General features: G+C 60.4%; 4 protein-coding genes across 4 annotated transcripts; 3 read left to right on the top strand and 1 right to left on the bottom strand.

The window, feature by feature from the left end:
• Positions 1–45: 45 nt before the first annotated feature.
• On the top strand, positions 46–15,855 carry PTSG_03923 (uncharacterized protein; the record flags this gene model as incomplete). Its single annotated transcript, XM_004994762.1, has 2 exons — positions 46–73; positions 347–15,855. The coding sequence occupies 2 exons, from the start codon at positions 46–48 to the stop codon at positions 15,853–15,855; spliced, it is 15,537 nt and encodes a 5,178-aa protein (XP_004994819.1).
• A 94-nt stretch (positions 15,856–15,949) lies between these two features.
• Positions 15,950–16,537, top strand: PTSG_12098 (uncharacterized protein). Its single transcript, XM_004994761.1, has one exon. It carries the CDS (start codon positions 16,104–16,106, stop codon positions 16,428–16,430), a length of 327 nt encoding a protein of 108 aa, XP_004994818.1. The 5' UTR covers positions 15,950–16,103; the 3' UTR covers positions 16,431–16,537.
• PTSG_03922 (cellular apoptosis susceptibility protein) lies at positions 16,474–24,437 on the bottom strand. Its single transcript, XM_004994760.1, has 20 exons — positions 23,814–24,437; positions 23,253–23,451; positions 22,701–22,889; positions 22,404–22,478; positions 21,937–22,038; positions 21,626–21,719; positions 21,267–21,376; positions 21,053–21,121; positions 20,680–20,781; positions 20,386–20,451; positions 20,126–20,213; positions 19,731–19,880; positions 19,337–19,493; positions 19,011–19,102; positions 18,461–18,708; positions 18,023–18,234; positions 17,578–17,722; positions 17,323–17,416; positions 16,910–17,103; positions 16,474–16,686 (listed from the first exon to the last, which is right to left on the bottom strand). Exons 1-20 carry the CDS (start codon positions 24,272–24,274, stop codon positions 16,663–16,665), a joined length of 2,871 nt encoding a protein of 956 aa, XP_004994817.1. The 5' UTR covers positions 24,275–24,437; the 3' UTR covers positions 16,474–16,662.
• A 185-nt stretch (positions 24,438–24,622) lies between these two features.
• Positions 24,623–27,043, top strand: PTSG_03921 (cytochrome c peroxidase). Its single transcript, XM_004994759.1, has 5 exons — positions 24,623–25,071; positions 25,359–25,504; positions 25,715–25,863; positions 26,149–26,279; positions 26,480–27,043. Exons 1-5 carry the CDS (start codon positions 24,782–24,784, stop codon positions 26,733–26,735), a joined length of 972 nt encoding a protein of 323 aa, XP_004994816.1. The 5' UTR covers positions 24,623–24,781; the 3' UTR covers positions 26,736–27,043.
• Positions 27,044–27,122: the final 79 nt, after the last annotated feature.

Below are 27,122 nucleotides of genomic sequence, written 5' to 3'. Positions count from 1 at the left end.
GGATTGGGCAGCACAACGCTTGTGTCGCTCGCCCCTTCTGACCCCATGGCCTCCACTTACGACGCAAACGATGGTGCGCATATGTGTGTGTGTGTGTGGTTGTTGGTTGTGCGCATACATGAGCGCGCGCGTGTGTGTGTGCACGCATCAATGATGAACGCACTAGGACTGCCCCCGCTTTGTGAGCGTGTGTCTGCGGCCGCTGTTTCAAGCGCAACCGACACTCCAACACAACCGACACACCAACGCACTGAAAGCCGCATTTCCTTCCTCTGTCAGCTCACCCCTCTTCCTTTATTCCCCCTCCTCTCACTTCACGCTCTCCCCCTCTCATTTCCGTTTGTAGGTGGCGTGCACGCGGTAGTAAGCGCCGCAGCCACTGAGGTTGTGGTGCGCTCGTCTGGTGAAGACGTGCCGACATGCGGTGATGTGGTCCTCTTCTCAGACGCATCCACCGTCATCACGCGCTTCTCAAACGACACCCACAAGAGCAACCTCAACCCCTTTGAGGTGGGCGCCTACTGCTACAACCCAGACAACCTGGAGATTTCAACGGTGTCCCCCACCATGGGCCAGGAAGGCACGGCCATCACCATCACGGGCCGCTTCCCTCCCCGCCATGGTGTTGCGTCAGCGCTGACAACAGCGCTCGTCGCGGGCAACAACGCCACCGTCGAGTCGTCGGGGTCCTTCTCCGCCATCATTCGCCTCGGCGCCGGTATGGAAGGGGACACCGGGCCCGTGCGGGTCATGGCAGAGACGGGCGCCTTCGCCGTGTCAACTGTCAACGTCACGTATGTTGCCCCGGGCAACATCACAAACGTGACACCCACAGCCGGCCAGCACGGCACCCGCATCACCATCACGGGCACGGGCTTCTTTGGCCTCACAGGCACCGCCGTCACCGCCGTCCTCGTCGACAGCGTTCCCGCCATCGAAATCGTCATGCAGAACGACACGTACGTGGTGGCCCGCCTCGGCGCCGGCTCCGCAAACGCTGCGGCCGTCGTGCGCGTCGAGTCCGACGACGGGTCGTACACCCTGTACGGCGACACCTTTGAGAAGCTGGCGGACGGAACGGTTGCAGCCATCACCCCGGCAGCGGCCCAGCCCACCCGGACCATCTCCATCACGGGCACCAACCTCATGGGCGACGGCACCACGTTCGTGTCCCACTTCCTCGGCACACACAACGTCACTGCCAACGTCGTGGGCACGCCAACGAACAGCCTCGTCGTCATCCAGGTCCCGGACGGCGTTGGCTTTGCCCAATACACGGCAACCTCGGAGACGGGCAGCATCGTGCAGTCTGGCGCACAGGGGTTTGCCTTTGCCAACATCACCAGCATCACACCAAGCCAGGGGCAGGCGGGCACGCGCATCACCCTGGCTGGGTTTGGCATGACCTCCGGCGCAATGTCTGCCAGCTCCGTCCTCCTCGGTACGGCCGCCGCCACCGTCGTCTCCAGTTCGGCAACCCAGATTGTCGCCACCGTGGGCTCCGCGTCGGCCGGCACCGTATTCCCCACCGTTGTCGGCACCAACGGCTACAACGTCTCCTCCACCGCCGTCAACTTCACCTACCTGCCGCCGCAGCAAATCAACGCCGTCACCCCCTACTTTGGCCAGCACGGCACCCGCGTCAACATCTCGGGCGTCAACCTCCTTGGCGGCGGCAGCACCGTCGTCCAGGTCATGCTTGATGGCATCAACGCAACCATCGAGTCGCAGTCAGACACGGAGATTATCGTGCGCGCCGGCGTCAACGATCCCGGCGAGGGCGACGTCGTCGTGATCACCGACACGGGCGCGCGGGTCACCCGCACCGACGGCTTCCTCTACATCTTCCCGGGCAGCATCACCACCATCAGCCCGTCCAGTGGCCAGGTCGGCACGCACGTCACGCTCTCGGGTACCTCCCTCATCGGCGGCGGCACGCAGCTGGCGTCTGCCACCGTTGCCGGCGTCGCAGCATCCATCCTCTCGGCCACGGACATCCAAGTCGTCGTGCAGCTTGCAGAGGGTGCCGCGACCATGGGCACCGTGCGCCTGACCGCCGACACGGGCGCCATCGTCTCCTCTGCGGGCATGTTCACGTACATTGAGCCTGGCAACATCACCGCCGTCTCCCCTGCACAGGGCGTGCTTGGCACGACGGTCACCATCACGGGCACCAACCTGCTCGGCGGCGCGATGACCCTCTCCAGCGTCACCATCGGCAACGTCTCTGCCACTGTCACCTCAGCCACAAACACGCAGGTGGTGGTGCAGGCTGGGCACAAGGCCGCTTCCATGGCACCCGAGGACATTGTTATCACCGCCAGCACGGGCGCGCGCATCAACGGCACCGCGCTCTTCACCTACCAGGAGCCCGGCGTCATCGCCCAGGTGCAGCCAAGCAGCGGCGCATTCGGTACGCGCATCACCATAACGGGCACAAACCTGCGCACCAACGGCACGGCCGTCACCAACGTCACCCTCAACGGCGTGCAGGCCACAGTCGTGTCCGAGAACAGCACGCGCGTCGTTATCACCGCAGGCTCTTTTGCCGGCGCGGGCGCGGGCGATGTCAAGGTATTCAGCAACCTCGGCACCTACGCCCTCCTCTCCAACGGCTTCACCTACGTCGGGCCGCCCCTCATCACAGACGTCAGCCCCGCAGTGGGCATCACCGGCAGCGAGGTCACCGTCACGGGCTCCTCGCTCCTCGCCGGCGGCACGCGCATCGTGCGCGCCACCCTGGCCAACGTCAACGCCTCGCAGATTCTGATTGGCAACCGCAACTTCATCGTCGTCCTGGTTGCTGGGCAGAACCCAAACCCGTCCGCCAACACCACGGGCGACGTTGTGCTGTACACGGACACGGGCGCCGTTGTCACGCTGGCCGGCGCCTTCCGCTACCAGCCGGACGGCAACATCACCCGCGTCACACCGGCCATGGGCCAGGTCGGCACGCGCGTCACCATCCAGGGCACAGAGCTGCTGGGCAACCCGCCCTCGCAGCTGCAGTACGTGCTGCTCGGTGACATTCGCGCCACCATCGTGTCTGCCACCGACGCCGAGGTCATCGTGACGGCGGGCTCCTCTGTCGAGGCCGGCCCTGTCACCGTGCTCTTGCACACGGAGAGCGGCGCTGACATCACCCTCCCCTTTGGCTTCACGTACGTTGAGGAGGGTGCCATCTTCAGCATCACCCCGTCCAGCGGCCAGGTCGGCACCGTCGTCACTATTCAGGGCAACAACCTCCTCTCCGGCGGCGCGGCCATCAGCACCGCGCTCTTCGGCTCCACGGCCGCCACGGTCCTCAACGCCACAAGCACGCGCGTCACCGTGCGCGTGCAGAACGCCACCGCCTCCATGGCGCAGAACGTGCGTCTCACTGCAGACACGGGCGGCTTTGTCCTGCGCGAGCGCATCTGGACCTACCTGCAGCCGGGCGTGGTCACGGCCGTCAACCCGCCCTATGGCCAGTTTGGCACCCGCGTCACCATCACCGGCGAGCGCCTGCTCTCTGGCGGCTCCTCCGTGCAGGCCGTGCGCTTTGGCAGCGTCAGCCACCACGCCATCGAGTCAGAGTCGCCCACGCAGATTGTCGTGCGTGTCGGCGACAACGAAGGCAACCTCACCGCCGGCAGCGACATCACCATTGTCGCAAACACGCAGGCCTCCCTCACCGCCCAGGATGTGTGGCAGTGGACCGCGCCCGGGAACATCTCCACCGTTCAGCCAAACACGGGACAGTACGGCACACGCATCACCGTCACGGGCACAAACCTCTTTGGCAACGGCACCGCCCTGCAAGAGCTGCGCGTGGGCACCCTCAACGCCACCGTCACCAACGCGACGTCCACCCGCGTCGTGGCATCCATCAACAACAACATGGCCACCACGGGCCCCGTCAACGTCATTCTCGAGTCAAACACGGGGGCGCTCGTTGTCCTTGGCCTCGGCTTCACCTACACCGCCGTGGGCGAGATCCTGAGCGTCTCCCCAGACAGCGGTGCGGCCGGCACCCTCGTCACCATCTCCGGCCAGCGCCTGCTTGGCGGCGCCGCGGACGTTGCCTCTGTCACCCTCGCCGACGTCTCCGCCACCGTGCTCTCTGCCAACGCCACCCAGGTCGTGGTCGAGGCAACGACAGCAGCGGCAGCCGGCGCCGGGGACGTGGTCATCACGGGCACGACTGGCGCCCTCGTCTCAAAGACGACGGGCTTCACCTACGTGGAGGCACCCAACATCACTGACGTTACGCCCGCAGAGGGAACCTTTGCCACGCGCGTCACAGTCACGGGCACAAACCTCCTCGCCGGCGGCACCGCCTTTGTCACCGGCACCGTGGGCGGCATTCCCGCCATGCTCACCACCGCAGACAGCAACACGCAGATTGTGCTGGTCACCCCGAACGTCACCGCCCTCGGGGCTGCCCAGGTTGCCTTCACCACAGACACGGGTGCCGTGGTGCAGGCATCGAACCTGTTTACCTACCGTGCACGCGGCAGCGTCGCCAGCGTCACTCCCGTCTTTGGACAGGTCGGTACGCTGGTCACCATCACAGGCCCCAACCTGCGGTCGTACGGCGCCGCTGTCGATGCCGTCGCCTTCAATGGCACCGCCGCCACCATTTCCTCGCAGAACAACACCCACGTCATCGTGGCCGTGGGCGAGTCGTCCGTGGAGGGCCTCGTCAACGTGCGGCTCACGGCAGACACGGGCGCATACATTGACGCACTCAACGCGTTCACCTACGTCATGCAGGGGAACATCTCCCTTGTGTCGCCAAACTCTGGCCAGGTGCAGACGCGCGTCACCATCACGGGCACCCATCTCCTCGGCAACGGCACCAGCCTCGCCTCGGTCACGCTGGCCGGCGTGGCAGTCGATTCCATTGAGGTGCAAACCTCTTCCATGGTCGTCGTGCGTGCGGGCGCACGTACAACCGCCATCACTGGCGACGTGGTCCTCACCGCAGACACCGGCGCCACCGTGACGCTTGAGAACGGGTTCTCCTACATCACCCCGGGCGCCATCACGGGCATCAGCCCCGCGCAGGGTCAGCTCGGCACCCGCATCACCATCACAGGCACGGGCCTCTTTGGCGGCGGCTCTGCCGTGCAGAACGTCACGTTTGGCGGCGTGGACGCGCTCGCCATCCTGTCTGCGACAAACGCTTCTGTCGTTGCTCGTGCCCCTGTCATGAACGCCGGTGCCGTGGCCATCGCCATCATCTCGGACACGGGCGCAACCACCACCTCAACTGCCGGCGCGTTCACGTTCGACGCACCTTCCGCCATCTCCAGCATCAGCCCAAGCTCCGGCACCGCGGGCACCCTGGTCACCGTGACGGGCACAAGCTTGTTTGGGGTGAGCAATGGCGCCAGCATCGTCGCGGGCCTTTTCGGAACCGCAAACGCCACCGTGCAGTCGTTCACATCCACACAGGTGGTACTGGTGGCGCCACAATCCGCCGCGTCCAACGTCACCATCACCATTGATGCCGACAGCGGCGCGCGCACGGTGAGCACGGACATGTTTCGGTTCCTCGCCCCCGGCAACATCACCGACTTTGCTCCAAAGATGGGCGTGACCGGAACCCACGTCACCATCGTCGGCTCCAACTTGCTGGGCGGCGCATCAACCGCCCAGTCGGTGACCGTGGCCGGCGTTGCAGCCTCTGTGGTCAGCGCCACGGCGTCCAGCATTGTCGCTGCTCTTGGCGAGGGTACAACCCAGGCTGGCCCCATTGTCGTCACGGGCGGCGAAGGCTCCCTGCTGCAGAGCGCAGCGCAGTTCCAGTACATCAACCAATCGGTGATTCTCAGCGTCAGCCCTTCCTCTGGGCAGTCCGGAACCGCTGTGCAAATCGTCGGCGAGGCCCTGCGTGCTGGCGGCGTCAATGTCTCCTCGGTCACGCTCGCTGGCATCGCTGCAACCATCGTGTCCGAAAACGACACTGTGGTCTCGGTCACCGCGGGCGTGAACCCGTCTGGCAACGCAACCACGGGCGACGTTGTCGTGTCAGCGTCAAACGGTGGCCGCACCGTCCTGGCAAACGCCTTCTCGTACCAGCAGAGTGGAAGCATCGTGTCTGTGGTTCCTTCCTCTGGCCAAGGAGGTACATATGTCACCATCACAGGCACTGACCTCCTGGCTGGCGGTACCAACCTCACCTCCGTGCAACTGGGCACCGTGCAGGCGACCATTGTCAGTGCTTCGTCAACAACGGTCGTTGTTCGCGCTGGCGACGGCCCAGCGGTGCAAACAGCGGTGGACGTCATGCTCACCTCAAACACCAACTCCTTCACCTCAAAGACCAACGGGTTCACGTACCTCAAGCCCGGTGAGGTGTTTGCCGTCGACCCCCAGCGCGGGCAGGGCGGCATTCAGGTGCGCATTGGTGGTGTTGACCTGTGCGGCGCTGGCTCTGTGAACCTCACATCCGTCACCCTGGCAAACATCAGCGCCACCATCGACTCGGAGGAGGGCTGTTTCCTCGTCACCGTCACGGCTGGCACCACAGACTTCAACACGTCCGTGGTTGGCGACCTGGTGCTCGTCGGCAACACGGGCTCCACGGTTCGCCTGCAGAACGCGTTCACATATGTCCCGTCCGGGCTCATCTCGTCGGTCAGCCCGGGGGTTGGCCAGGGCGGGCAGGCCGTGACGGTTCGTGGCCGTTCACTTCTTGGCGGCGGCAACAGCCTCACAGCTGCGTCCCTTGCGGGCGTCCCGGCCACGGTCATCAGTGCAAACTCAACATACGTGTCGCTGGTGGCCAACAGCGGTCCTATCTCCTCCACGCGCAGGGTGGGCGATGTCAGCCTGACTTCAGACATTGGCGTGACTGTCACGGCCACAAACGGCTGGTCATATGCCGTCATCTCCTCCATCCAGCCAACCAGCGGCCAGGGAGGCACATTCGTCACCATCGCTGGGCAGGACCTTCTTGCTGATGGAGCTGGCATCACCGCCGTCACCCTTGCCGGCGTGCGCGCGTCATCCATCGTCTCGGCCAACGACACGCAAGTCGTTGTCCGCGCAGCCGCGCAGGCAGTGACTGTTAACCAGGCCGGCGTGGTGGAGCTGACAACAGACAATGGGCAGAGCGTCCTCTCAAGGTCAGGCCTCGACAACAGCGACGTGCAGCGGTTCACGTACCGGCCACCAGGAGCGATTACCAGCGTGAGCCCGGCGCAGGGGCAGGCAAACACCACGGTGACCATCACCGGCACTCGCCTGCTCGGGTACGGCACAAGCGTGCAGTCTGTCACGTTTGGAAACACAACAAGCGGCACCGTCATCTCTGGAACAGACACGAAGGTTGTTGTGGTCGCACCAGAGTCCGCGGATGTCGGCGCAGTAAACATCACCATCACATCAAACACGGGTGCGATCGTTGAAACCGATGCCGCATTCACCTACGTTGCACAGGCAAGCATCAGCGGAGCAACGCCTGGTGTTGGGCAGGGTGGCACGCGGGTGACGGTGACGGGTGTGTCGCTGCTTGGCGGCGCGACGACGCTGCGGGACGTGACGCTTGCTGGCGTGTCTGTGCGCGAGATTGTGTCGTTCAACGACACGCAGGTAGTGGTGGTTGCGGCAGCGCACGGGAGCGCGGTGTCTGGGGATGTTGTGGTGCAGTCTGCCAACGGGGCGTTTGTGAGCCTGGTTGGCGGGTTCAACTACAGCGAGCCTGGTGCTGTTGCGAGTGTGAGCCCCGACAGCGGACACGCGGGGACGCGCGTTGTGATTGAGGGCACACGGCTGCTCGGGAGCGGGTCGAGCCTTGTGTCTGTGACGCTGGGCGGCGTGAGCGTGGCTTCGATTGTGAGCGGGAACAACACGCGCGTTGTTGTGGTTGCGGCTGCTGGGAGCGCCGGTGCTGGGGACGTTGTTCTGACGGCCAACACTGGTGCGGAGGTGATTGCGACTGGCGGGTTCACGTATGTGGCCGCGGGCGCGATTGACCAGGTGCAGCCTGCGTCTGGCCAGTTTGGGACGCGCGTGACGATCAACGGGACGAACCTGCTTGGAGGCGGGTCGTCTGCTGCGACTGTGCGGCTTGGCGGCGTTGCGGCGATGGTTGTGTCTGGGACGTCGACGGAGGTGGTTGTTGTTGCTCGGAGCGGGAGCGCCGGTGTTGGCGACGTTGAGATTGTGGCTGACACGGGGGCTGTTGTGAGCAAGAGCAACGCGTGGGAGCAGCTTGAGGATGGCGTGATTACGAGCGTTGTTCCGGCGCAGGCGCAGAAGGATGCGCGCGTGACGATCCAAGGTGCGCGGCTGCTGGGCGGCGGCCAGGACATTGCGCGGGCTGTGCTTGCTGGCGTTGATGCGACGTACGAGAGCGGGAGCGGCAGCGACACGGAGGTAGTTGTTGTGGCTGCGCTTGGCACGGCTGGTGCGAACGGCAGCGTGCTGCTTGTTGCTGACACTGGCGCCGAGGTGTCGCTTTCGCTCGGGTTTGAGTATGTTGCGCGCGGGAGCATCAGCAGCGTGGAGCCGAGCACGGGCTCTGCGGGGACGCTTGTGACGATCAGCGGCAGCAACCTGCTGAGCGGCGGCGCGAGCATTGAGGGCGTGACGCTCGCTGGTGTTGCAGCTGCACAGGTTGTGAGCGGCAACGACACGGTGATTGTTGTTGAGGCAGGACAGCAGTCGAGTGCGGTGAGCGGGATGGTTGTGACGACCTCTGACACTGGCTCGACGAGCGTGCTGTCGAGTGGGACGGCGTTTACGTACATTGCGCCCCCGAGCATCGACACTGTGTCGCCTGCGAGCGGGCAGGAAGGGACGCGCGTGACGCTGAGCGGGCAGAACCTGCTGTGCGGCGGGTCGAGCGTGCGCACTGTGACGCTTGCGGGCGTTGCTGTTGGCACGGTTGTGAGCGAGAGCGACACGTCTGTTGTTGTTGACGCTGCGCCCGGTGCTGCTGGCAATGGCAGTGTGCGGATTGAGGCTGACACGGGGGCGTTTGTTGAGCTTGCTGATGGCTGGACGTACATTGAGGCTGGCAGCGTGAGCAGCGTTGAGCCTGCGACTGGGCAGCGTGGGTCTGTTGTTGTGATCCGCGGGACGAACCTGCTTGGCGGCGGCAGCGACGTGTCGAGCGTGACGCTTGCCGGCGTTGAGGTGACGTCGATTGACAGCGCCAACGCGACGGTTGTCGTTGTTGTTGCTGGCGGCCGGAGCACGGCTGGCGCTGGGGACGTTGTGCTGATGTCTGACACGCGGGCGACGGTGACTGCGAGCGGGGCGTTTACGTACCTGGAGCCTGGCAACATCACGAGCGTGAGCCCGAGCGTGGGCCAGGACGGCACGCGGGTTGTGATTGAGGGCGAGCGGCTGCTTGGCGACGGGGACAATGTGATGAGCGTGACGCTGGCTGGGGTTGCGGCGACGGTGACTGGCGCGTCGCAGAGCCAGATCAACGTGACGGCGCATGCGTCGACGGCCAAGACGGGCGACGTCGTTGTTGTTGGCAACACGGGCATCATTGTGAGCAGCACCAACGCGTGGACGTTTGGCACGCCTGGTTACGTTGAGGGTGTTGATCCTGGGCGTGGTGTTGCTGGCACGGAAGTGCTGATCTATGGCAACAATCTTCTTGGTTATGGTTCATCTGTGGCGAGCGTGACGCTCGATGGTATTGCTGCGAACATCACGTACCAAAGTGACGTGCTGATCAAGGTCATCGCAAATGACGGCGTTGCTGGTGCGGCCGGGGACATCGTCGTCACCGCCAACACGGGTGCTTTTGGGACTGCGGGGAACGCGTGGACATACGTCAGTGCACCCAACATTACATCAGTATCTCCTTCATCGGGCACCCTCGGAACCCTTATCACCATCCAGGGCACGTCCTTGCTCGCTGGCGCTGACAGCATCGACTTTGTGACGCTTGCTGGTGTGACAGCGACCATCACCTTCCAAAACGACACCCTCGTGGTCGTTCGGGCCGGAAGTGGCAGTGCCCGCACCGGCGATGTTGTGATTTCCACTGACAACGGTGCAACCATTCGCAATCGGAACGCTTTTACATTTGTTCAACTCGGCGAGATCCACAGCATTGAACCAACGAGCGGTATCGGTGGCACACTTGTCACGATCACTGGAAGCCAGTTGTTGCTCGGCGCACAAGGTCTTTCATCTGTCACGCTGTTCATGACCGCGGCGAGCGTGATCAGTGCAAGCAATAGCATGGTGGTTGTTCGTGCAGGCACTCCAACTCTGCCAGTAGTGGTTCAGAGCGCGGCGTCTGCCAACCCGACGACAGGCGACGTAATTGTCACCGCAACCAACGGTGCAACGATTCGGCGTACAAGCGGCTTCACGTACATCATGTCACCGAACATCACTGACATCACACCGCCGAGCGGCCAGGTTGGGACGCGGGTGACGATTGTTGGCAGCGGTCTGCTTGCGGGCGGCAGCAGCGTGTCGAACGTGACGCTGGCCGGGGTAGCTGCGGAGAGCGTTGTGAGCGCCAACGACACGAGCGTCGTTGTAGTTGCAGGGAGCGGCAGTCCCGGGAACGGCAGCGTGACGGTGACGGCGGACACGGGTGCGTCGTACAGCAGCGACAGCGTGTGGACGTATGTTGAGGCGAGCACGATTGACAGCTTTGCACCTGTGACTGGCCAGGAGGGCACGTATGTGACGATCCGTGGGCAGCGGCTGTTTGGCGGCGGCAGCACGGTTTCGCGCGTTGTGCTTGCTGGCGTGGATGCTGCGGTGCAGGCTGGCGGCAACAGCACGTATGTAGTGGCGCGTGCAGCAGCGAGCGTTGCTGGCGCAGGCCGTGTTGTGGTTGAGAGCGACACTGGAGCGCGGGCTGTTGCGACGGGCGACTTTACGTATGCGGACGCGGGCGTTGTGACGACGCTGATGCCAGCGAGCGGGCAGCGCGGGACGCGTGTGACGATTGTTGGCGAGCGGCTGCTTGGCGGCGCGATGTCGCCGGCTGTTGTGCGGCTTGGCGGCCGCGCTGTGATGAGCGTTGTGAGCGCCAACTCGACCATGGTTGTGGTGCGGGCGTCGAACGGCACGGTTGGCACGGGCGACGTTGAGATTGAGTCTGTGAGCGGGGCCATTGTGCGCGGCGTTGGGCTGTGGGAGCAGCTTGCCGAGGGCCAGGTGACGGGCGTGTCGCCGTCGAGCGGTGCTGCTGGTACGCTGGTTACGCTGTTTGGCAGCTCCCTGACACTGGGCTCCAACACCGTGACGCTGCTGAGCGGTGGTGTATCCACGTCGGTTGTCTCTCGCAACGCCACCCATGTTGTGTTTGAGCTTCCTGCGTCTCTTCCCACCGGCTCCGTTACGTTTGCCTTGCGCGCAGACACGCTTGCAGAGGCGTCTCTCGTCGATCAGTTTACGGTGCTTGCATCTGGATCTGTCACGTCTGTGGTTCCGTCACCCTCTATCCAGGGGGCACGGGTCACCATTCACGGCACTGGTCTGCTCGGTGGCGGTACGGCTGTAACAACAGCGTTGTTTGCATCCGAGGCAGCGACAATCCTCTCGTCCAGCGAGACGACTGTTGTTGTGATTCTGCCTGGCCTCGATGCGCCAGGACCAGTGAACATCACACTTGTCTCCGACACTGGTGCGACCGTGTTCGTGACAAACTCGTTCTCGTACGCGTACTCCCCGTCCATTGACACGCTTGCGCCCACCAGTGGGCAGGAAGGCACCCGGGTTACGCTGCAAGGTTCGCTCTTGCTCGCTGGCGGCAGCAACATCACCCGCGTGTTGCTGGATGGCCGCGACGGCACTGTACTGACGTCAAACGACTCGATGGTGACGTTTGCTGTCCCAGCCAACGCACAGGGCCCTGCTGTGGTCCAGCTCATTGCAGACACGGAGGCCACCTACAACCTGACTTCGAGGTTCACGTACCTGCGTCGGCCGCGCATCAGTGCCCTTGCGCCATCGTCTGGCCAGTACGGCACGCGCGTGACGGTGAGTGGCGTGGAATTGCTTGGTGGCGGCTCGGGCGTTGCCTCGCTGACCGTGGCTGGTCAAGAGGCGCACTCGATTGAGAGCGCTTCCAACGAAACGATTGTGTTCCGTGCCCCACAGGGCACGCAGGGCACGCAAGGCACGGTGGTGGTGACGGCCGACACGGGCGCAGTTGCGCGCGGCACACCAACGTTCTCGTATGTTGAGGCCGGCAGCATCAGCACCGTGTCGCCATCGACTGGACAGGCAGGCACCCTCGTGACTGTGACGGGCTCCAACCTGTTTGGTCTGCTGAATGGCACAGCTGTGGTGAACGCCACGCTTGCTGACATACCTGTGGCGGCGGTGGTGTCGTCCTCAGCCACGCAGGTGGTGCTCAAGGCTGCGTTGTCTGCGGTGGGCATGACGGGCTCTGTGTCGCTCGTGGCCGACAGTGGCGCGATTGTGGCCCGCTCTGCGGCTTGGACGTACATTGCACCCGGTGCCATCACCTCTGTTGACCCCGGCGTGGGTCAGGTGGGCACCTATGTCACGCTTCGCGGCACCAACCTGCTTGGCGGCGGTGCCTCGGCGACGCAGGTGAGGTTTGGCGGCGATGCGGGCACCGTTGTGAGCGGCAACTCCACCGTGGTTGTTGCCCGCGGCGCCAATGGCACTGCAGGCACCGTGGGTGTTGCGATTGTGGCCGATACGGGGGCAACGGTGTCGCTGCCCGGTGCATGGCTGCGGCTGGCATCTGGCAGTGTGTCGAGCGTCGCGCCTGCCTTTGGACAGGGCGGCACGCGAGTGACCATCACCGGCGTCGGGCTTCGTGGAAACGGCACCCGCGTGACCAAGGTGACGCTGCGCGGGCTTGAAGCCACCGTGATGAGCGAGAGCGACGATCAAGTGGTGGTCGCTGCTGCTGCCAGCCCAAGCGCTGGTGTTGGCGACGTGGTGCTTGAGTCTGACACGGGTGCGCAGGTGACCTCGACGTCTGCTTGGGAGTATGTTGAGCCTGCACGTGTGGACAGCGTGTCGCCAGCCTCTGGCCAGCGCGGCACTCGTGTCACGGTGCTTGGCGCCGGCTTGCTTGCCGGCGGTGCAAACGTGACCCGCGCAAGCCTGGGCGGCACAAACGCCACCCTCCTCTCAGCCAACGACACCCGGGTTGTGCTGGCCGCGGGTGATGCTGATCCACAGGTCCTGGTTGGCCTGCGCCTGGAAATGGGCTCTGGCGCTGTGGTGACACACGCGAATGCCTTCACGTACCTGACGCGCGGCAACATTGATTCCGTGACGCCTGCGAGCGCCAGTGCGGGTGCGCTGGTGACCATTACGGGCTCCTTGTGCGGCGGTGGCAGCTCGATTGTGGACGTGCTGTTTGACACGTTCAACTCGACCATCGAGGCGTCCAGCTGCAGCCAGGCGCGCGTGCGCGTTCCCGACACCGGCCTCAACACGTCGGTGTCTGTGAGCGTGGTGTCTGACACGGGCAGCATTGTCGAGCTGGTTGGCGGGTTCACCTACCTTGCGGATGGCGCCATCTTGTCGATCTCTCCACCCGCGGGCCAGTCTGGAACCGTGGTTGAGATTCGCGGCGTGAACATGCTTGGCGGGTCAGCCGGCATCTCGTCCCTCAAGCTGGCCGGCTCCAACGTGCTGGTGGATGTGGTGAGCGACACGTTCATCAACGCGACCGTGCTCACGGGCTCTGGGCAGGGCGACGTGACGCTGGTGTCGCAGGCGGGCGTGACGCTTCGCCTGCGCAATGGGTGGACGTTCAGCCGCGTGCAGCAGCTGGAGCCGAACAGCGGCATGCGTGGCACGGTTGTCACAATCCGCGGCCTCGCACTGCTTGCCGGTGGGTCCCGCGTTGCGTCGGCGCGCCTGGGCGGCCAACCCGTTGCCAGCATCGTGTCCAACTCCTCCAGCGAGGTTGTTGTGGAGGCGGCTGCGAACCTGGTGACGGCGGACACACGCGGCGACGTGGTTCTGACGATGGACAACGGGCAGACGGTGTCGCGCTCCAACGTGTGGACATACAAGCCGCCGGGCTCGATTGACCTCGTTGAGCCTGGCAGCGGCCAGAGCGGCACGGTTGTCACGATTAGCGGCACCGAGCTGCTTGGGTACGGCACCAACTACACGTCTGTGTCCCTCTCTGGCGTTCCCGTGCAGTCGATCCTGTCTGCAAACAACACGCGCGTGGTGGTGGTTGCAGCGGCAAGCGCCACGCAGCAGGCCGGCGACGTCGTGCTTGTCTCTGACACGGGCTCGCGGGTTGTCCTTGCTGACGGCAACGCGGGCACGTTCCTGCAGGACGGGCTCTGGCAGTATGTGGCACCCGCAGAGCTGACGAGCGTGTCGCCGGCCGAGGGCCAGGTCAGCACCCTCGTCACCGTCACCGGCACGGGCCTGCGCGGTGGCGGCAACGCCATCGACCAGGTGCTGCTGTCTGGTGTGGAGGCGGACGTGGTGAGCGAGTCCGACACACAGCTGGTCGTGCGGGCGCAAGCGGGCATGCCGACCGCCGTGGCCGGCAGCATTGAGATTCTGGCGGACACGGGCGCGCGCGCCGTGTTTGAGCAGGCGTGGCGCTACGTGCCTGCAGGCAACGTGTCGTCCGTGTCGCCGTCAACTGGACAGCAAGGAACGCTGGTGACCATTTCCGGCACGCGCCTGCGCGGCAACTCCACGGCTGTCGAGCGTGTGCTGCTGGCTGGCGTGGAGGCGACGGTGCTGTCTGAGAGCGACGCCCTGGTGGTGGTGTCAGCGGAGGCCTCTGCCGGCACCAGCGCTGGCGACGTGGTGCTGATTGGCAGCACGGGCGCCACGGTCACGGCCAGCACGGCGTTCAGGTACCTGACGCCGGCAAACGTGACGCTGGTGAGCCCGTCCATGGGTCAGCTCGGAACGCTGGTAACCATCACGGGCACGGCGTTGCTGGGCGGCGGCTCCAACATCTCGCGCGTGCTGTTCAACTCCACGTCCTCACTGCGGGTGCTGTCCGCAAGCGACACGGTTGTTGTGGCGGAGTCGCCGCGTTCTGGTGTTGCTGGCACGGTTGACCTGACGCTGATTGCGGACACGGGCGCCTTCACAGCAGTGACGGGCGGCTGGACGTTCCTTGAGCCCGGTGTTGTGGACAGCGTGGATCCCCCGCAGGGCCAGGTCGGCACATCTGTGACGATCCGCGGACGCAACCTGCTGCAGGGCGCAATGAACGTGACGGCGGTGCGCTTTGGCGATGTGCTGACCCGCATCATGAGCTTCAACTCCACGCAGATTATTGTCGGTGTTGAGGACGGCGGCGTGCCCGGAACGACAGGCACCATCCGCGTGACGACGGAGACTGGCGCATATGTGGAGCTTGTGGATGGCTGGACGTTTGCGTTGTTGGCGACCATTGATGGTGTGTCGCCGAGCAGCGGCCACTTTGGCACGCTGGTCAACATCTCCGGCATCAACCTGCAGGCTGGCGGGCGCTACATTGCAACAGCCTTCCTTGCCGGTGTGGAGGTTGACTCTGTGGTGATTGCAGACGAGCCTGACCATGTGGTGGTGGTGGCGGGCGCCAGCACGGGTGCCATCACCAACGGCGATGTGGTGCTGGTGAGCGACAACGGTGCGCGCACCACCCTGGCCAACGCGTTCTCGTACGTTGCTCCGGGCAACATCACGAGCGTGTCGCCTGGGTTTGGCCAGTACGGCACGGTTGTGCACATTGAGGGCAGCAATCTGCTTGGTGGTGGCTCCACTCTCTCGCGCGCCTCACTGCGGTTCGTGGATGCGGTATCAATTGTGTCTGCGTCCAACACCGAGGTGGTGCTTGTGGCGGCTGCAAGCCAGGCCGGCCCAGGCCCTGTGCACCTTTACGCTGACACAGGGGCCGTTGTCTCCGCGGAGTGCGTGTGAGACTCTTGAATCGATGTGTGTGTGTGTGTGTGTGTGTGTGTGTGTATGTGTGTGTGTGTGTGTGTGTGTGTGTGTGTGTGTGTGTGTGTGTGTGTGTGTGTGTGTGTGTGTGTGTGCATTGGGAGTGGGAGGAGTGGAGGAGGATGAGTTGAATTGAGAGGGAGAGCCCTTTGAGTTGAGTGGAACCGTGAGTGTAATGCGACCAACAAACTTCGTCTATCCTTTGGTGTCTTTCAGACGGCTGGTGGATGATGTCTGTACGTGGGGTTTTTCATGTGCCACATCCAAACCAACCATGTGTTTTGTCCTGTCTCGTGAGTATGATGACGTCAGTTGATTTTTTTTGGTTGTTTTGTGCGCCCTTGTCTTCCCCCCATGTGTTTCTGGTGTTGTTCATTTTGGCAATTGCGTGTTGGGCAGCTGCTGCCTCTTGTGCACAAGCACACGGTTGCTTCTCCTCCAGGCGGGGCAAGCCACGACCGTGTTCGGTGGTGGCTTCCTTGCGTGTGGTCGGAGGGGCAACACGGATGGCAAGTGCATGGGCGGTCGTGAGCAACCAACACACATTTTTCTGACAAACCAAACCACAACAACTCCCTCCACGTGTTTTCTGTTTGTTTTCTGTCTTCTTCATTTTCATTGTTGTGACTTGTGAACCATGAATGAAACGACGCAATCACAATCACAATGCAAAGACATATCGATCCCCTTGCTTGATCTCCTGCTTTCTTGCTTGCTTGAATGAAGAACAAAGGGGGCGAGTGTGTGAGCGGGAGGGGAGAAAGCATGCGGTTGTCTGTCTGTCACCTACGCGAGAGCTACACCAGCGGCCTGCATGTATCGCAAAAGTGCATGCGGGTGTGTGTGTGTGTGTGTGTGTGTGTGTGTGTGTGTGTGTGTGTGTGTGTGTTTCTGTGGGCTGCGCGGCTGGGTGGGAAACACACCATTGACCGTGCGATCACAGGAAGAGCTCCCAGGTGTCGCACACACACACACACACACACACACACACACACACACACACACACACACACACACACACGCACGCACGCACCTGGAAGTACGAGGAGAGCGGCTGCTGTACGTTTGCCGGGATGGCCGCCTTCAGGTTCTGGTGCTGCGAGAAGCAGCTGCCAAGATGCTGCGCAACAAACGTGCGCACATCAGACACCTCCTTGAAGTAGTCCTCATCTGGCTGCCCGGCATATGCGAGCCGGTTGAACGTTGCCGTGCGATATCCAGACGCGTCTACACCAACAAACACCCGGCAGGCGTGAATGTGCGTGTGATTGTGTGCTTGAATGTGCATCTGCTTGAATGTGCATCTGCTTGAATGTGCATCTGCTTGAATGTGCATCTGTGTGTGCGTGGAGTACAGAACACACGCACCAAACGGCTACCAAGCAAAGCGCGCGAGCATTAAGGCCACGGCATGATTGAACACGACAAGGCAAGACGCATGCAGACCTGCAACAGGCTCCTCGACGTCAAATTCGTCGGGATGCTCCTCCTCCGGCAGTTCAATCACGCTGACAAGCGTCTCCAGCAGCTTGGCCCACAACTGCCGCGCGCACACACGCAGGGCAAGGGGGGGGGGGATGATGGTGGTTGTGAGAACAAAAACAAAAACAAACCACCAATATGAATTATGCACACACACACACACACACACACACACACACACACACACACACACACACACACACAGTTTGGCGGCGGTACCTCTGGCTGGGACATGACGGTGTTGCTGGCGCAGAGCATCTGGGTGATGCCAATCACACAGGCCTTGCGCTCGGCGTCGCCCGACACCTTTCGCACGTCCTCCATGATGCGGTTCAGCACCATCCCAAACAGCCCAGGTTGGATGCTGTTGTTTGGTTGTTTGTTTGTGTGTATATGTGTATGAGTGTGTTTGTTTGTTTGTGTGTGTGTATATGTGTGTGTGTGTTTGTGTTTGTTTGTTTGTTTGTTTGTGAGTGTGTTTGTGTTTGTTTGTTTGTGTGTGTGTATATGTCACTTGAGCGGGGAGTCGAGCGGCGGAACAAACACAAGACATGCAGGCACTAACATGAAGCAACAACAACATACATCAGCGCAACGCAATACACACAATACACGCGTACAATACACAACAACATGCTCTCTGCGTTTGTCATGCACCACTCACGCATCGAAGATCTGGGCGACTGTGTTTGGATCGCGCACGCCGGTGAGGAAGCAGACGAATGTGATGAAGTTGGAGGTGAACTTGGCTGTTCGGGAGCCTGTCATGCGTGCAAGCATGAGGCGCATCACTGTCTCCATGTACGGGGCAAGCATCTCGTATGGGAGGTTAGCCACCATCGCAGTGAGCAGCTTGAAGCCGTCTTGGTCGTGCGCCTGATGGTGTTGGCAAGAGGAAGGGGCGAGAGATAGGAAGGGACACCGTCAGCACATGCCCACATGACGACATGAGATTATATCACGTGACGACATTTGAGCTGTCGATGCGCAACACAAATCAGACGCACGTCCAATGCACAATAGCCAGCAAAGCACCAAAAAAAAAAAAAAAAAAAAAAAAAAAACCTCCACAGGGCCCTGCTCACCACCACCACCACCACACCTTTGATGCGATGAGCTTCTGGAACACGCCGAGCAAGCCCTCAATCTCGGCCGTGCCGCTGACCACCGTGGTCTTGCCCACTTTGAAGAAGGCGCAGAGGAAGCGAACAAGCGGGGTGGTGTTGGCACCAGACTCCCACAAGCCCGGGTTGGTGAGGTGCGGAAACAGACTCATGTACGTGTCTGGCACTGGTGGCTGCCGCAGCTCAAGCAACTGCGCAAGCAGCTGGAAGATGTACGGCTGGAACTCTGCAGGCAAACAATGGGGGCGAAGAGAAGTGTTGGTGGTGGTGACAGAAAAGGATGGTGATGGGTGGCGGTGATTAGTGTGTGGAAACACGTCACGAGATGAGAGGACGAGAAGACAAGCACGGGCGAGGGTGGTGCAAATAGACACCTACTGGTGTTTTGCTTGTGGCACGGCACGCAAGCAAAACAACGACACGAGACCAGAACACGTGCGTGGCTGCATGTGTGTTGCTGTATGTGCGTTGCTGTATGTGCGTGGTTGTATGTGCGTGGTTGTATGTGTGTGGCTGTATGTGTTGCACCTTCGACGTCGTTTGTGAGGAGGAGTTCAAATGGCGGGAAGAGCGCCGCCTCAAACTTCTCCAGAATCTCGTGGCTCGTCGAGCACGAGAACCTGATGTATCCACACCATGCACAGCAAATGGCACGGGTCAGCGCACCGACCACGTTTGATGTTGTGTGTGTGTGTGTGTGTGTCTGTGTGTGTGTGTGTGTGTCTGTGTGTGTGTGTGTGTGTGTCTGTGTGTGTCTGTGTGTGTGTGTGTGTGTGTGTTGGGCACAACGATATGCACCAGCTCACATTGTGACGGACACGAACAACCCTACCAGCTAACAAAGTGCGACTTACCGGATGGCGGAACCAAACGCCTCAAACATAAAGTGGTTGAAGCGTGGACGGCCAGGGTTCTTGGCAACCTCCAGCAAGATGGCTGCAAGCTTGTCCACAATCGTCACAATGTAGGGGAGGATGGCAGCCTTACAGGCCACAATCGTGCGCATAATGGCTGAAAAAGAAAAAATTGAATGCGAGCAAGCACGGGTGAGTGCACACATGAGAGCGAAGGGGGCACGTTGGCACTAAATGCAAAGAGAGCAGTATCAAGCGAAACATACTCACACACGTCAAGTTGCACATGCCATGGGCACACAACGTGACACAACACGACGAAACAACAACACACTCGACGTCACCAAACAATACACACAACCACCCCGTTATGTGTGTGGTGGGTGCTGCTGACCTTTCATGACGTATTCGTTCTCGCCATTGCCGGGGACGCTGAGGGCGTGGAAGAGGTTCGTGAGGAGGGACTCAAGATGCGGCGTGACGACATCAACGGGGAGCAGCAGCGCCCCTTGGCGACGCGACACAAGCTGCCGCTCAATGCACGCTGGACAACAACATCAAGGGGAGACAGGAGGAATGGGAGGGGGAGTGGGTGGCGTGAGAGGATGCAATGGAAAACGGCAAATGGCAGTAATCAACACGCGTTCAGGAATGTGCCTCTGCATCCATGTACGCCGGTGTAGGTGTGTGCGTGTGCCTGTGCATGTATCTGAAACGTGCATGGTGAATTGTGTGTGTGTGTGTGTGTTTGAGGCTGCAGACAGGCCCATTCGTGTGCGTCTGTCTCACCAGCAGCGTAGGAGTTGACGACGCAGATTGGGGAGGAGAGGTGGTGGATGAGGTAGGGCAGCACCCCGGCGTTTGTCTCGTGCGCCAGCTGTCACACGCAACGTGGCCAAGAACAAGAGAACGTGGGGAGTAAGAAAAGGCAAGTGAGTAAGAACGCAAATGAGGAATGCAATCTTTGGTGGCCACTGTAACAAGCACACACACGTGCATACGCGTACGAGCATATACACACAGAGGGGCGAATGCACTAGGCAACTCACGTGACCGCGGAAAGTGAGGACGTATTTGATGGCGTCCGCAACGAGCACAGGATGGGAACCGGCATCCTGCGACACACGTGGCGATGACAAGAAGAAGGACGCATACATGTCACGCAGGACAGGCAGTCCGATTGTGAGTAGCAGCTACGAGGAACGCCCGCGCCACGACGCACGTTGTTGACACACGAGACGGCGAACTTTCTGCCACACACACACACACACACACACACACACACACACACACACACACACACACACACACACACACACACACACACACATTTACGCACGTACCGGCTTGAGATGTGCGACGATTACGTTGTGGAAAAAGTCTTCAACGTTGATAAACTGGTTGGTCTCTGTGGTGCCAGCGCTCGCTGTCTTGCTGCGCACCGCCTGCACAACGACACAATCGTTGAGAATGTGGAACATGAGGGGGAGAGTGTGGCGCGTGCACATAAAGAAATAGACATACACACACATGAAGCAACACACACACACATATAAATCAACACACACATAAAGCGACAGACAGGCACACATACACAAAGAAAGATAGAGATAGAGACAGTCAGTCAGTCAAGCAGTCAAGCAGACAACAGCCACAACCCAAACACTGGGGCTGTCCCGTTCCAATCTTTGTTTGTCTTCTGGTGTGTGCACGTACGAGTGAGGTGACAAGGAAGATGGCAACATCCTTCGACTTCCAGTTGTTGACGGGATCAGCCTGATACGTCTGCACACGGATGCACACACACACACACACACACACACACACACACACAAGCAGCAACATGGGATGAGATCCAGCAAACCAAATGGTCAGAAGTTAAAATGGCACAGTAGAGCACAATCATAGAACGAGAAGCATGGAGGGGTACCTCGATGAGGGTGGAGACGTGGGCAGAGAAGATGTCGGTGACCTGGCTCTCAAAGAACTTGCACAGTCCACGCACAAGGTCGCAGGCAGCGCGGCGTCGCGTGTCAACATCTGCATTCGTGGGCAGAGATGACAGGGGTGGTCAGTGATGATGATGATGATGATGATGATGATGATGATGATGATGATGATGATGATGATGATGATGATGATGATGATGATGATGATGATGATGATGATGATGACGACAGTGGTGCGTGTGCGTGCGTGCGGGTGGGCGTGCGTGCACATACGCAACAGTGGCTGGCATGTGACCGAAAGCAACTACACCCCTCTGTATGAGCATGACCCTCTGCTCACCTGAGCCCTCAATGTCGCGTCGGATGTACTCCTCCGCGTTGTCCTCGAAAATCTCCTCGTCCGCCTCCCGGAAGTACATGTTCGGCACAATCACCTGCACACGGGCAACCCAGAATGGTGGTGACGGCACACAGGTCGGCGCGGGTGGATGGTGGGAACGGTGAGGCTTGACACAATAACGAAGAGGCCCAACACAAAGTCGCAGTTTTCAACAGAGGGCCGCAACTCCACCGTGCAATCACCACACATGCCACCGCTGACGCAATCACGCATGCAACCACACACGCCACTGCTGTGCTGCAGCATCGCACCTGCTCGCAGATTGCCTTGAGGACGGCCTCGTCGGAGAAAAGATCCATGTTCTGCTTCCGCTCGGACACAGACGTCAGGAAGTTCATCGCAGTGCTCACAAGCTGGCACACAGGAATGGCAGCGCACACGTGGAAGGGAAGGAGGGAGTGAGTGAGAGTGTGTGCGAAGGAGGCAGTGTGCCAGTGAGTGTGAATTTGAGTGTGCGTGTGTGTGTGTGTGTGAACGAGTGTCCATGTGAGTGTGTGCGAGGGTGTGTGTGTGTGTGTGTGTGTGTGTGTGTGTGTGTGTGTGTGTGTGTGTGTGTGTGTGTGTGTGTGTGTGTGAGTGAACGAGTATCCATGTGAGTGTCCATGTGAGTGTCAATGTCAGTAGTGTGTGCATCATGAGAGGGTGGCTTGTGCGTGCGGTCGACAGGAGCAACATAAAAACGAGCCAAGACAACTGTGTGACAAATAGATGTCCTTACGTAATCGTTCTTGACTTCAAGACCGGTGGTGGTGAGCAAGTGCCACACAACGTCCACAAACTGACGCAGGTAGATCTGTAGCGGCCGGGGGAGGGGGTGATAAAGAACGCATTGTCATGGGCCAGAACATGCGGAGCGGTTGAACAACAACATACCTATAGATGAAATAACACAAGCAACACATACACACACACAAGCATACACACATGCACACACACACACAACACACACAAGCATACACACGCAATCAAACAAAACAGACACAGACATAGCCAAACAAACAGCCAGCAGACGCACCTGGAACTCCTCGTCGTACTTCTGTGCGTAGAGGCTGATGCAGGCGCAAATCTGGCCCTTCACCTGCTGCACAACGCCTGGCTTCTCCAGGTCGTCGTCATCAAGCTCGGGCATGTTGGGCAGCTTGAGCAGCGTGAGAAACCCGTGCATCCACTCCTCCATGTGATCCTCAAAGAACGCAGGCAGGTCCTGCCCACCCGTGCGCACGATTGGTGGTGGTGCAGGGTGTGATGGTGGATTGTGGTGTGACAGCACGTTGTCGTGTGAGAAATGTGAAGAAATGACCTGCTTGGGCTGACACCATGTCGTGTTGCATGTTGTTGCTTCTAGTGGTTTGTGACTGTTGGGCCTGGCCCAACTACATGGATTCCCAAGCGCGCACACACACACACACACACACACACACACACACACACACACACACACACACACACACACACACACGCACACGCACGCACACACACGCACACACGCACGCACACACGCACACACGCACGCACGCACGCACACACGCACACACACACACACACAATAGTCACGTATTATGCGCACCTGGAAGTTGAGGCTGTAGAAGATCTGCAGAACAAGCTCTGTTGCCTCCAAGACGGGCACGAGTTGGGCGGGCTCGCTGGCCAGCTGCTCCACAGCCTTGACGCAATTGCCAAACAGCGTAGTCAGCGGTTGCGCGAGGGTGTCGATGACGTACTTGATTTCGATCCACAATTCGTCGCTACGCTCCTCGTACCGATACCTTTGCCATCGCGCGTTTGTGTGCGTGCGTGCATGTGTGTGTGTGTGCATTTGAAAGTGAGAGAGTGTGTGTGTGTGCGTGCGTGCGTGTGTGTGTGCAATTGTGTGCGTGTGTGTGAGCATGTGTGCATGCGTTTTGTGATTGGCGGGTGAGCAGCGGCCACGAGAGGGTTGACATAAGGAAAGCGGCAGTGAGTCCAACACACGTGTGCGTATGGCGATTCAACAACATTCGCACAACTATCACTGGTGTGTACCCGTGCTCACACCAAGAACATCCGCACACACGTGCGCACGTGCGCGCGCAGTCAATGTGCGGGCGCCAAGGACCACGACTACAACAAGCACATAGCAGGTACGCACTTCCAGAAGATGGGGTCTGCGGCGCGGAGGACGCCCTTGATGGCGTTGAAGTCGGTGCCTTGGAGATGCTCGATGAGGCTGGGCAGGAGCTGCTGCCAGTGCTCCGGGAAGTCGGACTTGGCGATGCGGGCGATGGCTTCGCAGATTTGCTTCTGCACGTACTGCGGGGTGTTGAGCATGATGGAGATGATTTGCGTCTTGATTTGCTCTTTGTCCGACTGGGCGAGGCTGTTTTCCTCGGAGGCCCAGCGCCTCTTGACGACGTTCTTGAAGGTGATGGCGGCGGCCTGTCGCACGCCGCGGTCGAGCGAGTCCGTCATCATTGTGTTGACCAGAATCATGAGGAAGCCCTCGTTGTGCTCCACTGACTCGAGAAACTTCTCCGCCTCCTTGCGCGTGGCCGGGTTGGGGTCCAGCGTCTGCTGGAGGTAGTGCACCATCGTCTGCACGTTCTCGTCCATCTCTCCGGTCTACTTTGTTTGTTTGTTGGGGGCGGGGGTCAGTCAGGGCTGTCTGTCGTGATGCTGAAAGGGTTTCAGGCTCGGTCAGAGGTGGATGCTGCTGCTGCTGCTGCTGCAGTGGAAAGGTGGTGCACGTTCTCGCGCTTCTCTTGCTTGGTCCGTTATTCAGGCAGCTGGCTGGTGGCTGGCGAATTTGGCTGTGCGAAAATTTTGTGCTGTCGCGTGCTTTTCCCGCAAGGTTGGTGGATAGTATCCGCACTCTACGTTTCGCACGAACTTTGCCCTTGACGTGGCACAGGCCTTGCTTCTGCGGCTGTTTTGTTTGTTTTGTTTCTTCCCTTTTCCCAAGTGTGTCAGTGGCCGTCATTCTGCTCCGCCTTGCTTCATTCATTCGCCTCTGGCTCACTTGCTCGCTTGCTCACTTGCTCACTCCCCTGTTGTTGATCCAGCCAGCCAGCCAGCCTTCTGCTTGCTTGTCCACCAAACACCACAGCGACCTGAAGGAAGATGTTTGTTCGTGGTAGCCAGCGCCTGCTGCGCGCAGGCCGCATGATGTCGACGGCTGCTCGTGCCTCTGCGACAGCCACGTCCCGCACTGCCCGTGTGGCCACGCTGGCCCTCGGTGTCGGTGCTGCCGGCGCCGCCGCCTTCGCCGCCACCCCTGCCGCCGCGGAGTGCTCCTGGTGGAACCCGCTGTCGTGGTTCTATGGCGTCGACTACAACCAGCTCCGCGCCGACATTGAGGACATTGCCGACGACAACATGGCTGGCCCTCTCCTCGTTCGCCTCGCCTGGCAGTGCGTACACACACACACACACTCCTCGCGCTTTGTTTTGATTTGTTTGTTTTGTGTTTTCATTGTTTTGAATTCGTGGTGGCTGTCATTGTCCATCGTGTGTTTGTGTATCTGTAGCGTGTCGTGTGTGTTTAGTGTTGTGGAGTGGAGTGGAGTGTTGTGGAGTGTGTCTGTTTGTGTGCACTGATGTCGGTATCGTTGCGTCATACGCGATCGCACACGCACACGCACACACACACACACACACTCTCTCTCTCTCACGTGCGTTTGCGTCCTCTCCACTGTAGTTGCTCTGGCACGTACGACAAGAAGACCGGCACTGGCGGCAGCAACGGCGCCACCATGCGCTTTGCCCCCGAGTCCTCCGATGCTGCCAACGCTGGCCTCGACAAGGCCCGCAACCTCCTCGAGCCCCTCAAGGCCAAGTACCCCTGTAAGTAGCTATGTGTGTGTATGCGTGTGTGTGTGTGTGCACAGTGTGATTGCTTGTTCTCTGCTCTCATGTTGTGTCGTCCATAACCTGCACTTTTATTCACTTCGCGCACGTATTCTCTTGACACTGCTCCCACCAGCTAGCTCACTTTCCCCTGCTGTTTGTTTGCGCAAACCCTTGTGGTGTGCCTGCTTCATTTGTTGTGGTCAGCCGTCTCCTACGCCGATCTGTACACGTTTGCTGGTGTTGTTGCTGTTGAGAGCATGGGCAGCCCCAAGGTCAAGTGGTCCCCTGGCCGCACGGACGCTGCTGACGGCAAGGAATGCCCTCCCAACGGCCGCCTCCCTGATGCCACCCAAGTGCGTGCATTTCGCTTGTTTGTATGTATGTGTGCGTGTGTGTGTGTGTGTGTGTGTTGTCTGTGTGCGTGTGCGTGTGTGTACGTGTTACCCGTGTGCGTACGTGTTGTCTGTGTGCGTACGTGTTGTCCGTGTGCTTATCGGCCCCCTCCTGTCTGCTTGTAGCGTCTCGTGTCGCTTGCGTGCATGCATGCATTGTCACCCCCACCCCCCCCCCCCCCAACGCCGTATGACAACCCACCTCGCGCATCCCACTCACCCTTTGTTCCCATCTCCGACGATTAGGGCGCGTCCCACCTGCGCGATGTGTTCTACCGCATGGGCTTCAACGACCGCGAGATTGTCGCCCTCGCCGGCGCCCACACCCTCGGCCGCTGCCACATCGAGAACTCCGGCTTTGACGGCCCATGGACCCGGTACAACCCCCTTCGGTGTATGTGTGTGGGTATGGGTGAAGCGGTGTAGCGGTGTAAGGTTGCATGTTACATGAAGCAGTGGCCCAAAAGCGCCTTCTTCGTTGCCACGCACCTACGCATCCACTCGCCACTCATCACCTCCCCCCCCCCCCCTTTTTTTTTCTTCTCTTGCCGTACCTTCTTTCTTGCTTGTTCTTCAGCGACCCATATGGCCTTGACAACGACTTCTTCCGCCTTCTGATTGAGGAGAAGTGGACGATCCGCCCCAACTTCCAGCCGCTGCAGTACGAGGACTCGAGCAAGGAGCTTATGATGCTTCCCACGGACATGGCCCTCGTCTGGGACCCCTCCTTCAAGCAGTATGTGGAGCTCTACGCAAAGGACGGCGACCTCTTTCTCAAGGACTTTGCCGAGGCATTTGGCAAGCTTCTCGAGCTCGGCGTGCCCCGCAACTGAGCACACGCACACGTCCACATCACACAGGCAGCGCTTGCAGCCTCCCACCATCAACCTCAACTTCAATTTCAACCTCCACCCCCGCCTCAATGCCGCCGTCACCTGCTTGTTTGCTTCCATGCACCGCCTGTGTGCGCGTCCTTGCGGAGCTGATGGCACCTCTGGTGGCTGCTGTTATTACATGAAGTGATACACGAAACATACATCGACCTGTTGTCCTGTTTGTTTCGTGCAATTTGTTCTCCCCCTCCCACCTTCCTTCTTCCTCCTCCTCCACAATACAGACGAAAATGTACACGCGCATGCTGCTGCTGCATGCATCATGAGAAACGCGCACGCGAGAGAGAGAGAGAGAGTGTGTGTGTGTGTGTGTGTGTGTGTGAGCAG

The sequence above is a fragment of the Salpingoeca rosetta genome (assembly GCF_000188695.1).
Source record: "Salpingoeca rosetta unplaced genomic scaffold supercont1.9, whole genome shotgun sequence".
NCBI classification, from domain to species: Eukaryota; class Choanoflagellata; order Craspedida; family Salpingoecidae; genus Salpingoeca; species Salpingoeca rosetta.
Note: the sequence above shows the minus strand (reverse complement) of the source record. Positions and strands in the feature narration are given on the sequence as shown.